The sequence below is a fragment of the Drosophila mojavensis genome, unplaced genomic scaffold (genome assembly GCF_018153725.1).
Source record: "Drosophila mojavensis isolate 15081-1352.22 unplaced genomic scaffold, ASM1815372v1 contig_74, whole genome shotgun sequence".
NCBI classification, from domain to species: domain Eukaryota; kingdom Metazoa; phylum Arthropoda; class Insecta; order Diptera; family Drosophilidae; genus Drosophila; species Drosophila mojavensis.
The window spans coordinates 11,127,171-11,144,192 of NW_025318899.1; the positions used below are offsets into that span (position 1 = coordinate 11,127,171).

Sequence of the window (17,022 nt, forward strand, 5' to 3'; positions counted from 1 at the left end):
TAGCAACCAGCGGTGGGCACGCTTCAATTTGGCATTTAAATGTCGGAATTGTCACTCTTTTCACTTTTCACTTTTCGATTTGAATTGATTCAATCAATCATGTTGTAATGAGTGATACCGATACAGATGATACAGATCTGTTGCTGCTAATACCGCCCAATTACTATATACCTCGGCAGGACAAGATGAGTGCAGCTGCCGAGGCAGATGCACTTGCTATGCCGCCGCCGCCGCTGCCGCCGCCAGCGTCTACGACAGCTGCGTATCAGTTTCTGATGCCTGACAAAAAGTCAGAATTGAATCAGATAAATGCGCGTTTGCAAAACATGGAGCTGGAGCGCCAGGAGGAGCAGCGACGCTTTGATGCGCCTTCGGATCTATCCACAATCTCATCGAGTACAGTGCGCACTGCCTTGAGCAGTCGACCGCAACGAGAGCTGCACGGCATGGCACACTCGACGCCCAAGGGTGGTAATCGGCTGGAGGAGAACATACTCCAGGAAATCGATAACTATCTGGACGACAACAATGCCTGGCACCAGCAGCAGCACCAACACCCACACCAGCATCAGTACCAGCAGCAACACCTGCATCAGCAGCAGTATCAACAGCTGCAGCAGCATTACAGCGATGATCATTTGCGCATGCGTGGCTATTCGACGCCGGCGCATGAGTCGCAGCCAACGGCCACGTCGTTGCCTAGCATACGACTGGGTGCGTCACCTTCAATGGCCAACGAAAAACTTATTAGTCTAAGTGAGCTGTGGGGCAAAAGCCATCTGGCAGGCACAGTCATAGCAAACAATATGTCTGGACAACAGGGCATACCTGCGCTCAAGGAAGAGCAGCTGCGCCGCCAGCACCTGGAGAAGATGGTACAAACACTGCAGGCACAGATGCTGGAGTACCAGCAGCGCATCTCGGTGGCCATCGAGGTGGATCGGTCCAAGGACTGCGCCCTGCAGCAGGCGGAGCAGCAACTGAAGACGCTCAACTTTGAGGTTCAAAATATGCGCGACTCGGTGCATAAACTGGAGACGGAGCGGAATGACGCCCATGGCAAATGCGAGTCGTTGCAGCATGAGTTGTCCCAGGCTGTGGGCTTGGCTACTAAGTTTCAGGAGAAGACAGACAAACTGGAGGCCGAGTTGGAGCGGGCCAAGCGTCAGGCAAGCGAGACAGCGCAGAAGCTCGAGCAAGTTGAAATGCAGCTGCAGAGCAGCAAGCGCTCCGAAGAGCTGTCGCATGCCGAGCAGAATAAGCTGCGTGATAAGTTCGCCAAGGCTGATTATCAAGTGGAGAAGGTATTATCGAATGCCTCTATCTACTCTCCCCACTTATCTAAAGAAGTGTCTTTTTTCTTCCTACAGCTCAAAGCTCGCATAGAAGATCTAGAAAAGGAGAAGTCCACGCTGCAACACCAAAAGGAAATGCTGCAGGAGTATCATCAGAAGCAAAAGTCGCGCGCAGATAATCTGGAATTGCAGCGCAAATCCATGCAAGAGGCGCTGGCAAATCTAACCGACACCGAGGTGGCTATCAAGCAGTTCATTTGAGTGACTCATGTTTAATTCCAACCTTCTTTCAGACAAATCTCAAGAAAAAGATGGAAATTCAGCAGAAATCCTTGAAGCAATATTACCAGCAGCAAATGGAGAATGTGGTGGCCAAAAAGCTGCAAGAGTTTCAAGTGCAGCTGGACAAATCGGAGGAGAACCTGAAGGCAGAGGCACGCGAGCGTGAACGTCTGATAGCCGATCGAGCAGTCAAGCAGCTGGAGATGATCAACGAGAAGAACAACCAGGAGTTGAATCTCGTACAGGAGAAGCACAATGAGGAAGTGGAACTGTACCGTCTGCAGCTGGCCAATGCATCCAAGAAAATAGACGAGCTGGAACTCCAACTTAACTGCTACAAGACTAAGCGGTAAGTCAGATTATAAAGATGATATAAAAAGACCATTCTATAAATACTTGGTCTCTTTTTGCTTCCAGTGCGGATATTGCGCAAAAGCTGCATGGTGTAATGGAGGCACAGTGGCAACAGGCATTGGCCATACTTACCTCGCCCAATCAGACGTTTCAGTCGTTGGCAAGTGGCGAGACGACTGACAGCGAGTCACCGGATCTGAACAACGCACGTCATTATCCCGAAACGCCCAAGTCAAGCAAAACTCAAGCCAGCAACAACACCGAGAAGAATAATCTGGATACGGAGGCCAAGAAGGATCCACCATCACCCGTGGACAAGCTGCAATCATACATTGAGCTGCTGTTGAGCAAATCGCCAAGTGATCTTGATAAGCTCGATAAGATTCTCTCCATGAACACCAAACAAAACGCCAAACCACAGAAGCGCAACTCCAACACCGGCTCGAAGCCGCCGCCCTGGAAGTCCTGATATATATAATTATAATTCATTTGTATTAAATAGTTCGATAGTCTGATCTTTAATGTAGCCACATGTATGTGACATATTTTCGTAAACCATTTTACTTTGAAGTTGTGAAAGTAAATTGTTTTATATTTGCGAAACAAATTTATTGCTCATTCATAATTGCAACAGTTTAAGGCAGCGCAGCAAACTTCTTAAGCTGCCAAAGCATTTTAGCCATAAATGAAAAAACAAACAAAAATTGCATAACTTATAAAAGTTGTTTGGTAGAAAAGTGTATTTCAATAGCTTTATGTACCTATGGCTATAAAACTAATATGTGAGTGTGTATATGTATTTAATTGAAGCCGGTCGTTAGTTACAGAATGGAATTCCACGTGACTTGGGCTCGATATCATTTTGATTCTTCAGCTACTCTGGTTTATGTGTCTGTCATTGATATGCTTTGAGTTTAATTGTAGGTTTAGTTTACGGCTGTTTACTTATAAACAATTTGAGGAAACTTTGGCGCGTTGCCGTAGAGACCCTCCGATTCCCAAACCTGGATGTGGGAGTCCTTTGTTAACACCACCAAGTGCTGATGCGTAGAGTAAATTATGCTGCAAGTAAAAAACCTTGTAATATGTTCTCTATTTAAGTTGGGATTCAACTAACCTGTGAATGGGCGCCGTGCCAGTTGTTAGTTCGCTGACGAAACTCAAATTCCAACTCGACCAGAAGCGGACGAAGCCACCCTCCACAGCGGTGGCTATGACATTGACGCCGACGCCTTCCTTGATGTAGGAATAGCACACAGCCTGGATGCGGTCCTCGTGCACCAGGTGCTGTACGTAGCGGGCGTTGACCGAGTGCAGACGGAGTATGGATTTGCCATTGGGATTGATGTTGACGTTGACAAAATCATCCAGGCTCTCCTCCGTCACCTCGAAGCATTCGTCCGCTGCACTCTGCTTAGCGAGTGATGCTGCTGCGTTGGCATTTATTGGCTGCTGGGGCATTGTGTGCACGGTGACTATGTCGCCCAGGGTAGGACTGATGGCCACATGCGTGATGGGCGACTGATGAATCTCCGCAGGACGTGCAATAGTGCGAACATAGCTCCAGCTGAGGGTAAGCAATTAGTTAGTGAACCTGTTTAGCTATCCTATCGATTAACTTACTCATTTAGATCCCAAATGACGGCAATGCCGTCACGTCCAGCGGTCACAGCGATTTTAAATTCCACGGACAGTGCAATACAAGTGATCTCATCCGTGTGCCGCACCAGAAACGTGGGACCCAGCCAGGTTAGGTCAGCACCATCGCGCTGCAGTGCATCGCCGTTGCAGGAGACTCCAGAGGAGGACATAGAGGCAGACGAGTTGGTGGCATGCAGATTGCCCGAGTCATCGGATGCTTCAGCACCAGATCCAGAGCCTGTGCTCTTGGTGGTCATCTTGCGAAATGCTGAATTATAGGATAGACGCAATCCACGCACATAGCTCTGACGACTCTTGGTGGTCGTGCGCTGGTGGCCATCTATGCCGCTGGCGCATTTGTAGACGCTAATGCGTCCGGATTTGTGGCCAAACCAGAGCTGATTCGAGTTCACATCACAGCCACAAGCACTGATGTCATCGAAGCTGTCATTATATAGCAGATTCTTGGGCTTCGCTTGTGGCTTGTTCAGCGGCTGAATGCGCACAATGCGATCGTCGTAGCCCCAGGAAATTACATTATAGGTGTCGGGCTCGGCGCCCTGCATAACTCCCGCTCGCGCCGGCAAGGCATAGACCACATTCGTGTTGCTGAAGCTGACAAGATGCTCGGTGCCTGGTATTTTGTGTATGATGGCCCACGACGGCGCCTTCAGCTGCGGCGAGCCCACGTAGACGCCCCAACGCAATCCTTTCACACTGGGCACAATGGGCGTGTCCACTAGAGCATAGTCCAGCGCTTTGGTGGAGGGATGTGGCGACTTGAACAGCTGGCGTGGCATCTGCCCATAGGTCTTCACCATAGTCTTGACTGCCTCACGTTCAATGGGATCGCTAATCTCAGAGTCGAGGAAAACGGCATAGGTCTGAAAAGAGCAAAATGATAATCGGAATATGGAAAACTTAAGCAACCAACTCACCGCTGGATGGAACACATTAATGGCCTCAACAGCGCTCTCTCCTGTTTGCTTATAGCCAAAAATTAGATCGATCCAATGATGCAGCTCATTGCGAACCAGCTCCGATTCCAGCGCTTGCCGATGGATGAGCACAAAGAGACGCGGATCTCGCTGGCACCAGGCGGGCAGTGTGACATCTTCAACCCTTTCGCCATTTTGACGACAGCCGAAATTGAAGCGCTCAAAATTCTCAAACATTTCAGGCAGGCAAAAGAACTCTGGTATGAGTTCCTTCACATCCGTGGAGCTATCCTGGCTGGCCAAGCAATACGTGGTGTGCAGTGCGTGGAAAGTACGATCCGGCAGGTCAAAGTTATTGTCTGTTATGGAGCAGAATTCGATTAGTCCAAGAGTGAATTACTGAGTGAATTCAAATTACCTTGATAGCGCAGAAAGTAGCTGGTGAAAGGCGGCACTCGCACCAGAAAGTGCAGCACGGTGCCAGAATTTGAGTAGTGGGAGCTATAGTGATACGGCTTCAGGATCAATGAGCCCATGTTCGTATTCGTGCTTTCGATGTACTGTGAAATATATATGAATTAATATCTAATCGACATTTCCTTAATCTGCTTTACTTACCGCATAGTTGTTTATGTAGTGCTGCTCGTTCTTCTCCAGCTGCACCGCAATGGGTCGCGAGAGTCGTCGAAAATTTTGCGCTTGGCGCAGATCTAGGCACTCGGAGCTGTAGTTGGCCAGCACCCAGGGAAAGACTGGGTACTGCATGAGATCGTTGTAGGTGCGTCCAGCTATCTGATTGAGTGTCATCAGATACTCCCAATTGGTTAGCAGGCCCTCGCGCCACTGTTGCGTTATGGCCAGCACTTTGGAGTTGTCCGGCATGGTTACAATTTTATCACAGAATACCTCGCGCATTATCTTCCAGTCATCGGCGTTTTGCAGGGAAAAGAACAGCGATTTGTTGCTGTCCAGCAATATCTCAAAGGCCTTCTCCTGGTGCTGGTAGCGCTTCAGCCAAATTTCAGTTATGTTCGATATATCACAGTTCACATTAAAGTATTTACAACGATATGTGGCCAGAAAATAGAGCTTCAGATCGGTTATAATTATCTCGCCATCGATCTCACCATCGACGGGCAAAAATTTTGCCGCAAAATTATAGAGTATTTGCGAATTGAGTGATATATTCAATTGCTGATCGTAGCTGGCTATCAAATAGTCCAGCGGACGCACATATTGATCCTTCTCCTCGCGTTGACCCTGCCCGGGGCAGTAGTCGTTCATAAAGAATCGCCGATCTATATCCAAATGGCAGCGCCGCAAACGTGTGTGAACACGCGATGGCCCCTCCGTGTCATCCAGCTCCCAGGAACTGCAATAATACCGATTAGTGGACTTTAGATAATAGGTGAAGTCATTCACTTACCACTCAGCACGCTCATTGCAGTACCAGGGCGCGCCCTCGTGGGTCATCCGGCGTATTATCTCCAGCCATTTGGTGTAGGTGTTTGTGTCATCATAGTCCTTCATGTGGCACATGAGAAGCTTTCGCTCCGCATTCTGTTGACAATTAAAAGTTAAACAAGTTCATCAACAATCATACCTAGGCATCTCACCTGCAGCTCTGCCACGCGCCTGGTGGTCACCATGGAGGTCTCAATGCAGTGCTGCACGAGCGGCTCGAACTTGTAGAGCGTCTTCTCCAGCAGCTGCTTCTGCTTGGCTGCCACAGTGCTGCGATTTAGCTCCAGGCGCTCCAGCTCGTGCTCCAGGTTCCATGTGGAATCATTCTCGTTGATGCCCAGCGCCTTGCATAGATTGGGTAAGTTCTCTATGGGCGGCTTCACATCCTCCATCAGGCTGAGCCACAGCAGCGCCTTGATCATCTTCACATCGCATATGATTGAGGACTGGAACTCGTCCTGGCATGTGCGCCACAGTGCATCAACAATGTAGGCGCGCAGATCGCGGGGACGCGACGGCTGCAGACCCCAGGCAATGAAGTTGTTGCAGCGCTGATTGTTGGCTATGCCAAAGGAGACGAGCAGCTCGAACAGAGCCAGCTCCTGGCTGCTGGCCACATAGTTGCTGCCGTTGGTCTGACTGCCGCCTGTCGTAAAGAACTGGGTGCAGCGATCAATAAGCAGCTCCATGCGCGTCCGGCACTCCGACTGGCTGAGCGAGCAGTCGGACAGGCTGCTGCGCAAGCGATAGCCATTGCTGCAGCCACTGCCAGTGCAGGTCTCGAAGAACAGGTTGAGCCATTGGAGCTGCAGCTGAGCTTGCACAGCACGGAAACTGCGCACAATCAGCGGCGGCTGTTTGTCCTGGTAGAAGGCCAGCATGTTTAAGATGTCCCACACAAGCTGTAATAGCAGATAATCAAATTTAGATCAGGGTCACAACTGATTACGAACGGCCACTCACATTGATTTGCCCCACAGATTTGAGCGCTCGCTCGCCAATGCCATTCAGCAGCTCCACAATGGATTGATCCATATTGGGTTGGCCTAGGTGCAGCGTATAGAGCTGGTGCAGCGCCTTGACGGTGCACTGCAGCAGACCCGCCTCCACGAGGCTTAGCTGCTCCTCCGGATTCTGTAAAGGGACGGAGAAGAATGAGCATGAGACTCAACAGAATGCCATAAGCAATCCACTCACCTGTAGGTAGAGCCGCAACAGCGCCTTGAACACGCGTTGCGGTTCCGAGTTCCAGCTGCTGTTGCCCAGAGCCATCGAAATGGCTAACAAGGACTGCAGCCCGAAGCGCTGGCGTATGCCCAAAGCGACATCAGAGCTAATCATGTCTGTGAGACTGCCATGCAGATCGCTGACCCAAGAGAGACATGCCTCAAACATAGCCACATCGCTGGCATGAATGGTCAGCTGATTGGCCAGATGCAGCGGATATAGCTGCTTCGAGGCAGCGACCAATTCCGCTGGAGCCAAACGCTTGGTCAGCACCGCCAGCAGCTGAATGATGGCGGTGCGCACGGCGCAGCTGCGTTGATTGGCCAGCACCAGAAGGAATTCGATTTTCACATAATGACGCAGCACCTCGTCCACGGCAGAGTCGGGCAGCAGGCACAGGAAGTCCTTGAGCAACATAAGCAGTCGCTGCTGCAGCGTCACGATGCCCATCTGATCGTAAAAGTCGGTTTTGCGACTAGGCAGCGGTGATACGTGCGTGGCGCTTGGCGTGCTGTGGACCGCAGGTTGCCAGGGCCTCGGATGTGTATGGGCGCGTCTGCGGGCGACCTTCAGGGGACTGCGTTTGGGGCTATGCTTGGGGCTTTGGCTGGGGCTGGGATAGCGACGCTTGAACTTGATGCGCCAGCGTGTCGCCTCCACAGGGTTCAGCAGACGCAGTGCAGCCTTGTTGAGATTGGAGCAGTCGGCTATAAACTCCAGTTGATCCTCCATTTCAGTGAGACCCCGTCTGTAAGCGGAGGCGGTGTCGTGCAGTCGTCGCAGCCGTCGAATCCGCTCTGCGCGCTCTGCGTCGACCTCTTGGACGGGTGGTTGTGCCTGCCGTCTAAAGGATGTGGTCACGCGGCTTAAATTGGCAACCACCACCGAGCGTTCCTTTACTGGCATCTGTGGCGTCAGCAGAAAGTAAAAATACGTTCGATCATGCGTGACATAGCACTCGCTTGGTCTGTGGAGCAGCAGCAGCAGCTTCATCATTTCATCCAGCAATGAAGGCGCTGGCGGAGAGCCGGCAAAGACGGCCAAGATCTGGACAAAGCACTCGGCGGCATAGGGCGATATGTGCACCGGACTGGGCGACTCAATGACATAAACCTTGCACAGATTGAGCAGCGCACGCAACAGGCCAGACTTTTGCAGCTGCTCCATGTTGAAGTCGCGCTGCGGATGCTTGTCCCGGCTGAGGGCCAGAATGCAGCGGAAGAGCATGTCCAGCACATCGGAATGTGTGGCCCCAGAGCGATGCCAGTCCGAGTAGCGCTGCAGCACAGCGAGCAGCAGACGCGGATAGATCAGCGTGGCCGTCGTATTATCGTTCACGTGCAGCACGTCGCCCTTACGGCTGATCACCGGCTGGGAGCAGGCATTGTTGACAATGCTGCGCAGCAGCTGTACATCCTTGGAGCAGCGCTCCGACTTGATGACATACCCAATGAGCGCTAGATAATCCTGACGCTGAAACTCGGTGTACAGCTGGGCATCCGAGTGGGCCAGCTGCAGCAGCAAATCCAGCGCCAAGGCTTGGGTGGTGGCTGTGCTGGAGACCTCCACAATCTGGGCGAAATCAAATTAGTTAAATCTCCTTCAAAATCAAATAATCTGCAGCTTACTCTGGCAAAAAGATACAGCATGGTCGACAGGCCGCCACTGAGCAGCACCGCCGTTTGCAGCGTCTGCGGCTGATGCTGCAGCAGCTCGCCGTAGAGCATGTGGCCCTGGGGCTGTCCATAGCAGGCCATGTCCAGCTCCTGGCTGACATCGTGGCACATGACCAGATCCGGCTGCTGGGCTGTGTAGACCAGGACGCGCGCCTGTCGCAGCACCTTCATGCAGTCCGCGTGGCTGCCAAAGTTGCAGGTGGACAGCTTGCCCACCTGCACGTGCCCATAGTTGGGCTTCCAGTTGGCCACCTGACACTGGGTGAATTCGGTGAAGTCCGGTCCCATAGCTGTCAGATTGATCATCAGATTCTGATCGTCCAGGCGACGCTTGAAGAGCACCACATTGGACAGCGCATAGCGCGGCGCACTGCCATCAAGAGTGGAGCGCGAGGAGCTGCTGTTGCTGACCCCATTCTTCGCGGCTATGCCCTCGCCCAGAGCCAGCATCTGGAAGCTGTGATTGCGCGAGGCAAAGCGCAAGTTGTGAAAGGGCAGACTTAGGGTCTGCTGCTCCAGGCCATCGATAAAGACGCCCACTTGCAGACCATCGGCCTGCTGCTGCAACGCAAAGACCAGATGCGTCCATTTGTTGCGCGGCAGTCGCGGCTGCTGCAGCTGCACGCTGGCGCCGTCGCTGTAGCCGCCAGTCTCGTGGCCCGCCTGATTGCCGTTGAGCAGGTGCATCTGGCCGAAGCTGTTGAGCAGCGCCATTTTGGTTTGCTTCAGAGCATGACGGAAGCTGCCGCTGTTCGACTGCGACGGCAGTTCGCTGTTGGTGGCCTCCATGTGCTCCTCGACGCGTGCCGGCAACGGTTCATTGGGTCGCACCAGCTCGAAGATTAGCTGCAGATTGTGGCTGATGTAGATACTAAGCATGGCGGCGCTGCTGCCCAGCGAAACGAGATGGCATCTCTAGAGTGGAGGGAGCTGGTCAGTGGAAAATGTGGAGCAACTGAAAGACTCTACTCACTGTTGAGTCCTCGCCCGAGTAGCGCGTCTCATCATCGTTCAGCTGTGTGAAGCTGCGATTCGTTTGCTGGCCCTTTACCTCCAGCCAGAGCGAGAGCGTCAGCCCCTCCGGCTGCCAGAGGCGCGTCTGCGTCACGGGCACAATGCAGGCGGCACGAGTAAACAAAGTCGTCGCCTGGCAGCGCTGATGCTGCAGGCGCACGCGCTCAATCTGCTCGCTGAGGAAGGGATCCGCTGTGATGACGATTTTCCCATCGATCGCAATGGGAAACTCCAGCTCCATGCAGGGCTGAGCACGGCGCAGGCCGCCAGCGCAGATGTGATGCATGTGCCGCATCAGCAGCTCCACCGGCGGCTGCTTGCTGGCCAGGATGCCAAAGTAGCAGTTGAGCACGTCTGGCGTATTCAGATGGCTGATGAGCTCCAATATGGATTGCTGCAGCTCTGTGGGAGTGCACTTGATGTGAGATAATTCTATTTACGAATAATCCGCCTTACTCACCTCGCAATTTGGCATCACTGCTGCTCAGCACAGGCGCAAATCCTCTCAGCAGGCACAACGGTCCACCCAGATAGTCGCGAATGACAAACAAGCGATTGGCCAATTGCGTGAGGCTCTCTGTCCAGCCGGCTGGCTGGCGCATGCAGATCAGCGACAGCTCCACCAGCATCTGCACCACCAGCTGGCTCAAGCCCTCGTGCATGATGTGGCTGCGATAACGTGAAGAGGGCAGGAAGGGTGTCCACGATTCGTTGGCCACCGCACCGCCGCCATTCAATTCGCATTCGGATTCGCTCAGCTCAGCTATTTCGCCGTCTGCCTCGTAGCCCTCGTCGGCCGTCAGATAGAACTCCTGCTCGTTCTCGCTCAGCTCCAGTTCGCTGTCGGCGGCACAGCTGAGCGAGGCGCGTGTGGAAAAGTAATCCGCATCTCCAATGGCAGCATCACTCGAATTGGGTCGCCGTCGCGGGGTGGGCGGTGTGGCCAGCGAGTTCTTGGCCGGCAACTTAGCCGCCTGCTGTCTGGGCAGCTCGACGCAGCCGCTGTTGAAGGAGCGCGCACGTGGCCGTGACTGAGCGGATGCCTCTGTGGGGCTGTTCGCCACGACGCCCGCTGGCTCGTTGTGTGTGCTCGAGAGCTCGGCGATCTTGAGCAGCGTTTGCAGCGTCTGTATGACCGCATTGTCCCGGGCATGCTGCTCGCCGTGCTCCGCCCAGTCGCTGGAGGCGTTGCTCAATATGATGGCCTTCAGCTTGCGCAGGTGCTTCTGCATCTTCTCAACTGCAACGACGAAATGAAAGAGAATGGCCGTTGATCAGGAGAGGCGAGATACGAGATATGACAGCTGCTATTAGATAAGAACTAGCGCGCCCTTATCTTGTGAAAACATCGACAGAGATCGCTGGAGATGACGACTTCGTCAGCGTTGGCCGAGCGCCAAAGCAAAAGTGTCGTCTGCTGCTGCCGGAGCGTGTGGAATGCTCCACTATCCATGTCAATACGTCTGTAACGTGTGCAACGCACACGCACACACACGTGCACGAAGCCACACACACCCACACACACAGACAAGCACACACGCACACTTATACACTCACACTCTCCGAGAGAGAAATTCAATCTCGTCTGAGGCCAGATGCACGCGTTGTAAGCGCTCGTATTATGGCCAAAGTAACTCAGGGCCTGCCCGACTGACTGACTGAGTGAGTGAGTGACTAACTGACTAACTCGACTGGCTTATAATTAACTCTTAGAGGAACCACAAAGCGCCGTTATGAGGTTTATCGCCATCACGTCTCACCTCTTCGCTCTAAGCTCGCGTGTGTGTGTATGTGGGTGTGTGTGTGTGTGTGTGAATGTGTGCGCTTTGTTCTCGCCTCATGGGCACTGCTAAGGCTTCGCGCCAGCCTTAGTCAACGTCGATTGCATTGGAAACGCATTAGCCGCGGAATGTGAACAGCAACCGGCAATAGAATTGGCATAGAGCTACCGAGATGACCTGCACTGTGGCAGAGAAATCAGAACTGCAAACGGGCTTGCAACCAGAACTCAAACATTAGAAACTTTCTTTACCAAGGAATACTACAATACTACAGTAACCAAAACACAAACTTTCCATACCAAGGCTTGCTACATGGCAATTATAGTAGTGGGAAGTTCTATACGAATAATATACGGATAAAAAATAAAAATATAAAAGAATATTTATAAAACTAAAAAAAGTAAATATATATCTAAATTCCTAAACTTGCACAAATGGAATTAGTTCACATTCGATCATCTGCAGCTGAAACTAACAGCTAAATTATAGCAACCCTATAATAGAGCCCTGTAATAGAACCGATTCACGTTTTATCACCTTCCACTGCCTCTAGCTAATATGCCTCTTTTCCGGTAGAGTATTCTAAGCACTTGAGGGAACAATTGCTGAAACACCCACACCCAAGTTCCCACTCGCCTGTAGCGTGTCTGGCCAACTGACTCACCTTCTTCGTTTTGAAAGCCCTTGATGCATATGGCCATGGTCGCCTCGAAGAGTTTTAGCAGCAGTTTCTTGCACTCTCCATTCGGTTCGTAGAGGCAAAACAAATCTGCATCGATGTCTAAAGTGGGCTCAGGCGTCGAGCGTCGCTCGGGGGAGCCCGTGCTGCCGCCGAATAGGGAGCCCACAATATTGAACAGCTTGCTAATTAGTCCGGCAGCAGCTGCCTCATCCTCTGCCACGACGCTGGACACTGCCAGTGGCACTGATTCAACGTTGTTGTTGTTGCTGTTGCTGTTGCTACTGGGTTTGCTTCCGCGTATGTCGAAGAGCACAATACTCTCGTCCGGCTGGCTAGACTGCAGGTGCTGCAGAAAGGAAGGCAATGCCGGCTGCTCGGCGTAGTTGTTGATGATGGAGGCGTAGTCCAGGGAGGAATCGGCGTAGTCCGAGCTGGCTGCAGTCGTCGCGGAGGCTGACATCACACTGAACGGCAGCTGTACTTGCGAGACGAGCGCCTCCAATGAACTTGAGCCACGAATGGACGGCATTGTCGGCGTCGTCGCTGGCGTTGTCGCTGCGGTTGAGGTTACGGCGACTGCGGCTTTTGGCAGCATTAGAAAACAACTTAGTGCATTGTAGTTTAGCTTGAGTATGTCAATGATTGTCTTATCGCCATGCCGCAATTTCTCCTCCTGCTCCAGCTGCGGCTGTTGTTGCTGTTGCTGCTGCTGCTGCTGTTGCTGCTCGTCAGCGTCGTCGTCATCGTCAACCGTCATTTCCACGGGTATCGAGTAGATTTTGGCAAACTCATTGTAAAACAGTTGACTGGTCTTGAGCAGCTCATAGTTGAGCGTCCACTGGAGTGCGGTTATATATAGAATATCCACCGGCTTGTGCCCCTCTAACAGCGACGTATTGGCCGACTCTTCCAGCCAGAATTTCACATTTGAGCGCTTGGCGCATCGGTGCAGCAGCGCCTGGAACAATCGTGAGGCGCGATCGCTGCTATTCAGCTGCAGTTGTATAAGGCGACGGCTGAGCGCGATCTGCTCGTGGCTGTTGTCGCCCAGAAAGGCAATGTTATCGATGCCCACCTTGATGAGATCACAGACGCCGCGCTGCAGCTCCGGCACACACAGCAAGTCCTGCATGTAGCCAATGTTCTCCTCGTTGTAGAAGGCCTTGACAAGACGTATGTCACTCAGGTACATCACAAAAATGCTGAGGCACTCGTGGAGAATGCGATAGTTGTCCAACTTACAGGGCAACTGCAGGCGCGGCAGCTTATGCACTCCAGTCGTCTTCGTCTTGCACTCACTTAGCTGTTTGTATTGCCGGAAAATGGGTAACGCCACCTCGGCCAGAATGCCAGCGGCCAGATCATACGATAGTAAATAGGCAATATGCTTCAGATGCTTCAGGAAGAGCAGCATCGAGCTGCTGTTCAACAATGCTCGATAGTTGTCCTTATAGATGTCCAGAAGTTGCATGTGAAATGCCGGCGACTTGAGCTTCTCCTCGCAAACGGCGCAATGCTGGGGCGAGCGTTTCACGAAGATGGTGTGCAGCACATTGTAGTGGAGGAACTTGTAGGTGCACTTCTGATAGCTGCCAGAGAGCTGGGTGGCCAGGCGCAGGCAGGTGGCATAGTTGGTCGTATTGTAGTGGCAGCAGCAGCTGCCGGTGCGGAGCAGCGAACGCACGGTGTGCTCCTGCAGCTCCGGCACCAGATTGGGCAACAGCTGATAAAGTTTGCCCTGGAAATAACAGGTGAGCGAGCGCTCCGTGCAGTGAAGCTGGCTGTGACGCTGACGCTTGTAGCGCGGTGGCTGATGTTGTTGCTGCTGCTTGGCCAAAGCGCTAGAGGTGTTGCTCTCCATGAGGCATTGCAGCTGCTGTTCCTGGCGCGACAGATGATCCGTGAGGCGCAGCAGCAGCTTGTAGATATGCAGAAAGAGCAGCGAGGTGCAGGTGGTGGATGCGGCCGCCTCTTGCAGCACATCGAAACAGGCGTCAAAGAGCTTCACATCGATTTGATTTAGATGCTGAGAGCCGAACTCCACCAGATTGTGCAGAGTGCCAAATATAATGTAGAGCACAGCATGTGAGAGCACCGAACTGCTGCGATTGGCAGCTAGCGCATAGAGCAGCTGGCTGCACTGGCTATTAAAGTCCAAGGAGCTGGGCTGCTGCTCGTGCATATAGAAATTGTTGACACACTGCGCAATCAGCTGCAGCAGCTCAAACTTAATAATTTCGTCATTCTTGCTGCCGGGCAGCTCCGCCTCCTGCTCGCACTCATCCACACAGCTGCTGCACAAATGGCCCAGCGCAAAGTTGTGCACCGTTACACTGAGCTGCGGGTCCTGCTCAGCATCGACGCAGCGCGAGAGTAACTGGATGAGCAGCAGCGCCAATTCATCACTTGTTTTACAAGCATTTCTGAATTCATTGAAGCTGCTAATAATCTCAATGGGTTGTTGTTGCTGTTGCAGTTGCTGGGGCTGTGCCTGTTGTTGCTGTTGTTGTGATTGCTGTTGCTGACGACGCGTTTTATTGCGCTGCGAATTCAGGTGAAAGCTACTAATGAACTGTGCAATGCTGGTCAGGGGCTGCAGCGGGGCATTTTCAGCACTCCATTTGCAATTGGGAAACAGATTGATGCACAACTGGCAGAGGCTCTTCTGCGAAGCAATGTGCTGGAAAAGACAATCACTGATAACAATAACTATGCCAAGCAGAGTCCAACTAGGCTTACCTTGATTTGCACGCGCAGCAGAAAGGCGAGCAAATGTTGACCCAAGCCATTAGTAAGAAAAGTTCTCAATGCCAAAATCTTATTGCAATCACTGGGTGTGCTCAAAATAAGCTGCAATGAATCATATCAGAATATATTATATTAAATATAAATAAATATATATTATATTCAATATATATATATATATATATATATAAATATGTCACCTGGGCTAGGTTATGCTGTTTTCGCAGCTGTTTGATGCATTTGTCTGGTTGCTCGGGTTCCTGCGAACGTTTCGCTGCGCTGATGATTTGATACACCTGCTCCAGCAAATAAGAGCACAGCTCTTCGGGCAGCTGATTGAAATTGCTGCAATGTAGAGCAATTTAATTAATATTCAATTATCTCTTATTGCATTCTACTTACCTATTAAACTGCGCATCTCGCAATGTTTGCTCGTCCAAGTATTGGAAATGATACAGCAGCTGCCAGAGCCAGTGTTCCTGCAAGTGTAGCTGATAATGTGAGCAAGTGCACACATTGAATTGATATCCGAGTTGCATACAAACCTTGACACTCGCCGTCTGCTTATCAACTGTCTCAGAGTCGGAGGGGTGCAGATAATGGCTCCAAAGTCTGTTCAGCGTTTGCAGCAGCAGTTGACGTTGCTCCTCCTCCAGCTGCTGCTGCTGCTCGTTGGCCATGGCAGAACGCACGCTCCCTGCTGTCTTCTATTGCTGCTGCTGCTAGGGCGACGGCTACTTCTTCGGCTGATGTGCTGTCAGGTTCGAGCATCGGACAACGTTGTGGCCGCAATAAGCGCTGGTACAGAACTGAGCGAAAGGCTGCAAAGTGCTAGCGATTGCCTGCCAGCTGTAATTAAACAAGTAAATTACGAATATAAGTATTTAAGTGCATTTGTGTGTAAATATGCGTGCGTATGCGAGGGAGAGGGACAGAGTGGAGGCGGGGCAAATGCATCGTTTACTTGCTGAGATTATTAGCTGCTGCAGTAGCAGCAGTAGCAGAAAGACAGAGGCCGGTGAAGCTGATTATTTGGACGAACGACAATGGAAAACTTTTAAAGTTGATATTGTTGTTGTTGTTGCTGATGCAGGAAAACTATTCGATTTGCTATTTATAGACAAATGCCACTGCATTCGGTTGTCAAGCGAATCCAAAGCCGGGTACTCAGTGGCATGATTTGTAGATGCCGAGGAGCGACGGGGCTGGCGGTATAGAGCACACAGAGTAAACAGCTGGCAATGATGCGTGCCTTTTACGGTTAATATAACGGTTAATGCTCGCAGAATTGACGATAAGAGAGCCAACTAGAAGCAGACTGCACGCGACGCCCCTTCAGCGCTTGATCAATAGAAAATACATAATTAATGAATTGACCGATTGTCAATCATAAAACTTCGCTTATCGGGCGATGACAGCAGCAACACCAACATAAAATCCACAACAAAAGCCACAATTGCGATGTAAACATAAAACAAAAATCAACAACTTTCACACCGAAAAAGTTGAATGTATAAACTGCGTAAATTGTTGATGACGCTGGTCATGAAATAGACACTGTGATGTATGAGTGTTTGTGTATGAACACATAGTATATAAAAGTACAAAATCAACAGACCTTGCACAAAAACAAGAAAAAAAATTGAAAAATTACAAAAAGTAGCGAAAACCTCAGGCAACAAAAACAATTTAATACGCCATTTTGGTTTAATGTGTAAGTTCAGTTCATTTGGTTCACAAATTTCACAATTAGCGTGATTTTTTCTTGGGTATTTAAGGAATCTTTGCTCTTAGTATATTGTTTGCGTGCGTGCGTTCTATTGTTATAAACAAAAGTGTTTTGAAAACTGCTTTGTTATTGCAGAAATCAGCTGTGCTCGATAGTTTGCTAGCGATTATTACGTTTCTGTACAGATTAATCGA

At 51.1% G+C, this 17,022-nt stretch overlaps 2 protein-coding genes across 3 annotated transcripts; one reads left to right on the top strand and one right to left on the bottom strand.

Moving 5' to 3' along the window:
* Positions 1-7: 7 nt before the first annotated feature.
* Positions 8-2,538, top strand: LOC6582102 (serine/threonine-protein kinase dst2). The gene is made up of 4 exons (XM_002007775.4): positions 8-1,304; positions 1,371-1,532; positions 1,589-1,926; positions 1,995-2,538. Exons 1-4 carry the CDS (start codon positions 108-110, stop codon positions 2,398-2,400), a joined length of 2,103 nt encoding a protein of 700 aa, XP_002007811.1. The 5' UTR covers positions 8-107; the 3' UTR covers positions 2,401-2,538.
* Positions 2,539-2,635: 97 nt separating this feature from the next.
* LOC6582103 (lysosomal-trafficking regulator) lies at positions 2,636-16,965 on the bottom strand. 2 transcript variants are annotated; one of them, XM_015162285.3, is made up of 19 exons: positions 16,718-16,965; positions 15,645-15,948; positions 15,502-15,578; positions 15,300-15,444; positions 15,094-15,204; positions 12,337-15,034; positions 10,352-11,131; positions 9,851-10,293; positions 8,830-9,792; positions 7,172-8,773; positions 6,938-7,108; positions 6,127-6,876; positions 5,937-6,070; positions 5,129-5,882; positions 4,929-5,070; positions 4,511-4,869; positions 3,555-4,456; positions 3,049-3,498; positions 2,636-2,993 (listed from the first exon to the last, which is right to left on the bottom strand). In XM_015162285.3, the coding sequence occupies exons 2-19, from the start codon at positions 15,777-15,779 to the stop codon at positions 2,873-2,875; spliced, it is 10,737 nt and encodes a 3,578-aa protein (XP_015017771.1). In that variant the 5' UTR covers positions 15,780-15,948; positions 16,718-16,965; the 3' UTR covers positions 2,636-2,872. The 2 variants fall into 2 exon arrangements, with proteins under 2 accessions (XP_015017771.1, XP_002007812.2); XM_002007776.4 differs by having other exon boundaries at positions 16,064-16,965.
* Positions 16,966-17,022: the final 57 nt, after the last annotated feature.

Bases quoted from the DNA above. Each gene is read 5' to 3' on its own strand.
- LOC6582102 (XM_002007775.4), top strand. From the start codon at position 108: ATGAGTGATACCGATACAGATGATACAGATCTGTTGCTGCTAATACCG. The intron at 1,305-1,370 runs GTATTATCGAAT...TTCTTCCTACAG, and splicing joins CTGATTATCAAGTGGAGAAG to CTCAAAGCTCGCATAGAAGA. The intron at 1,927-1,994 runs GTAAGTCAGATT...TTTTGCTTCCAG, and splicing joins AACTGCTACAAGACTAAGCG to TGCGGATATTGCGCAAAAGC.
- LOC6582103 (XM_015162285.3), bottom strand. From the start codon at position 15,779: ATGGCCAACGAGCAGCAGCAGCAGCTGGAGGAGGAGCAACGTCAACTG. The intron at 15,035-15,093 runs GTAAGCCTAGTT...TGTCTTTTCCAG, and splicing joins TGCTGCGCGTGCAAATCAAG to CACATTGCTTCGCAGAAGAG. The intron at 6,877-6,937 runs GTGAGTGGCCGT...CTGCTATTACAG, and splicing joins AATCTGTGGGGCAAATCAAT to CTTGTGTGGGACATCTTAAA.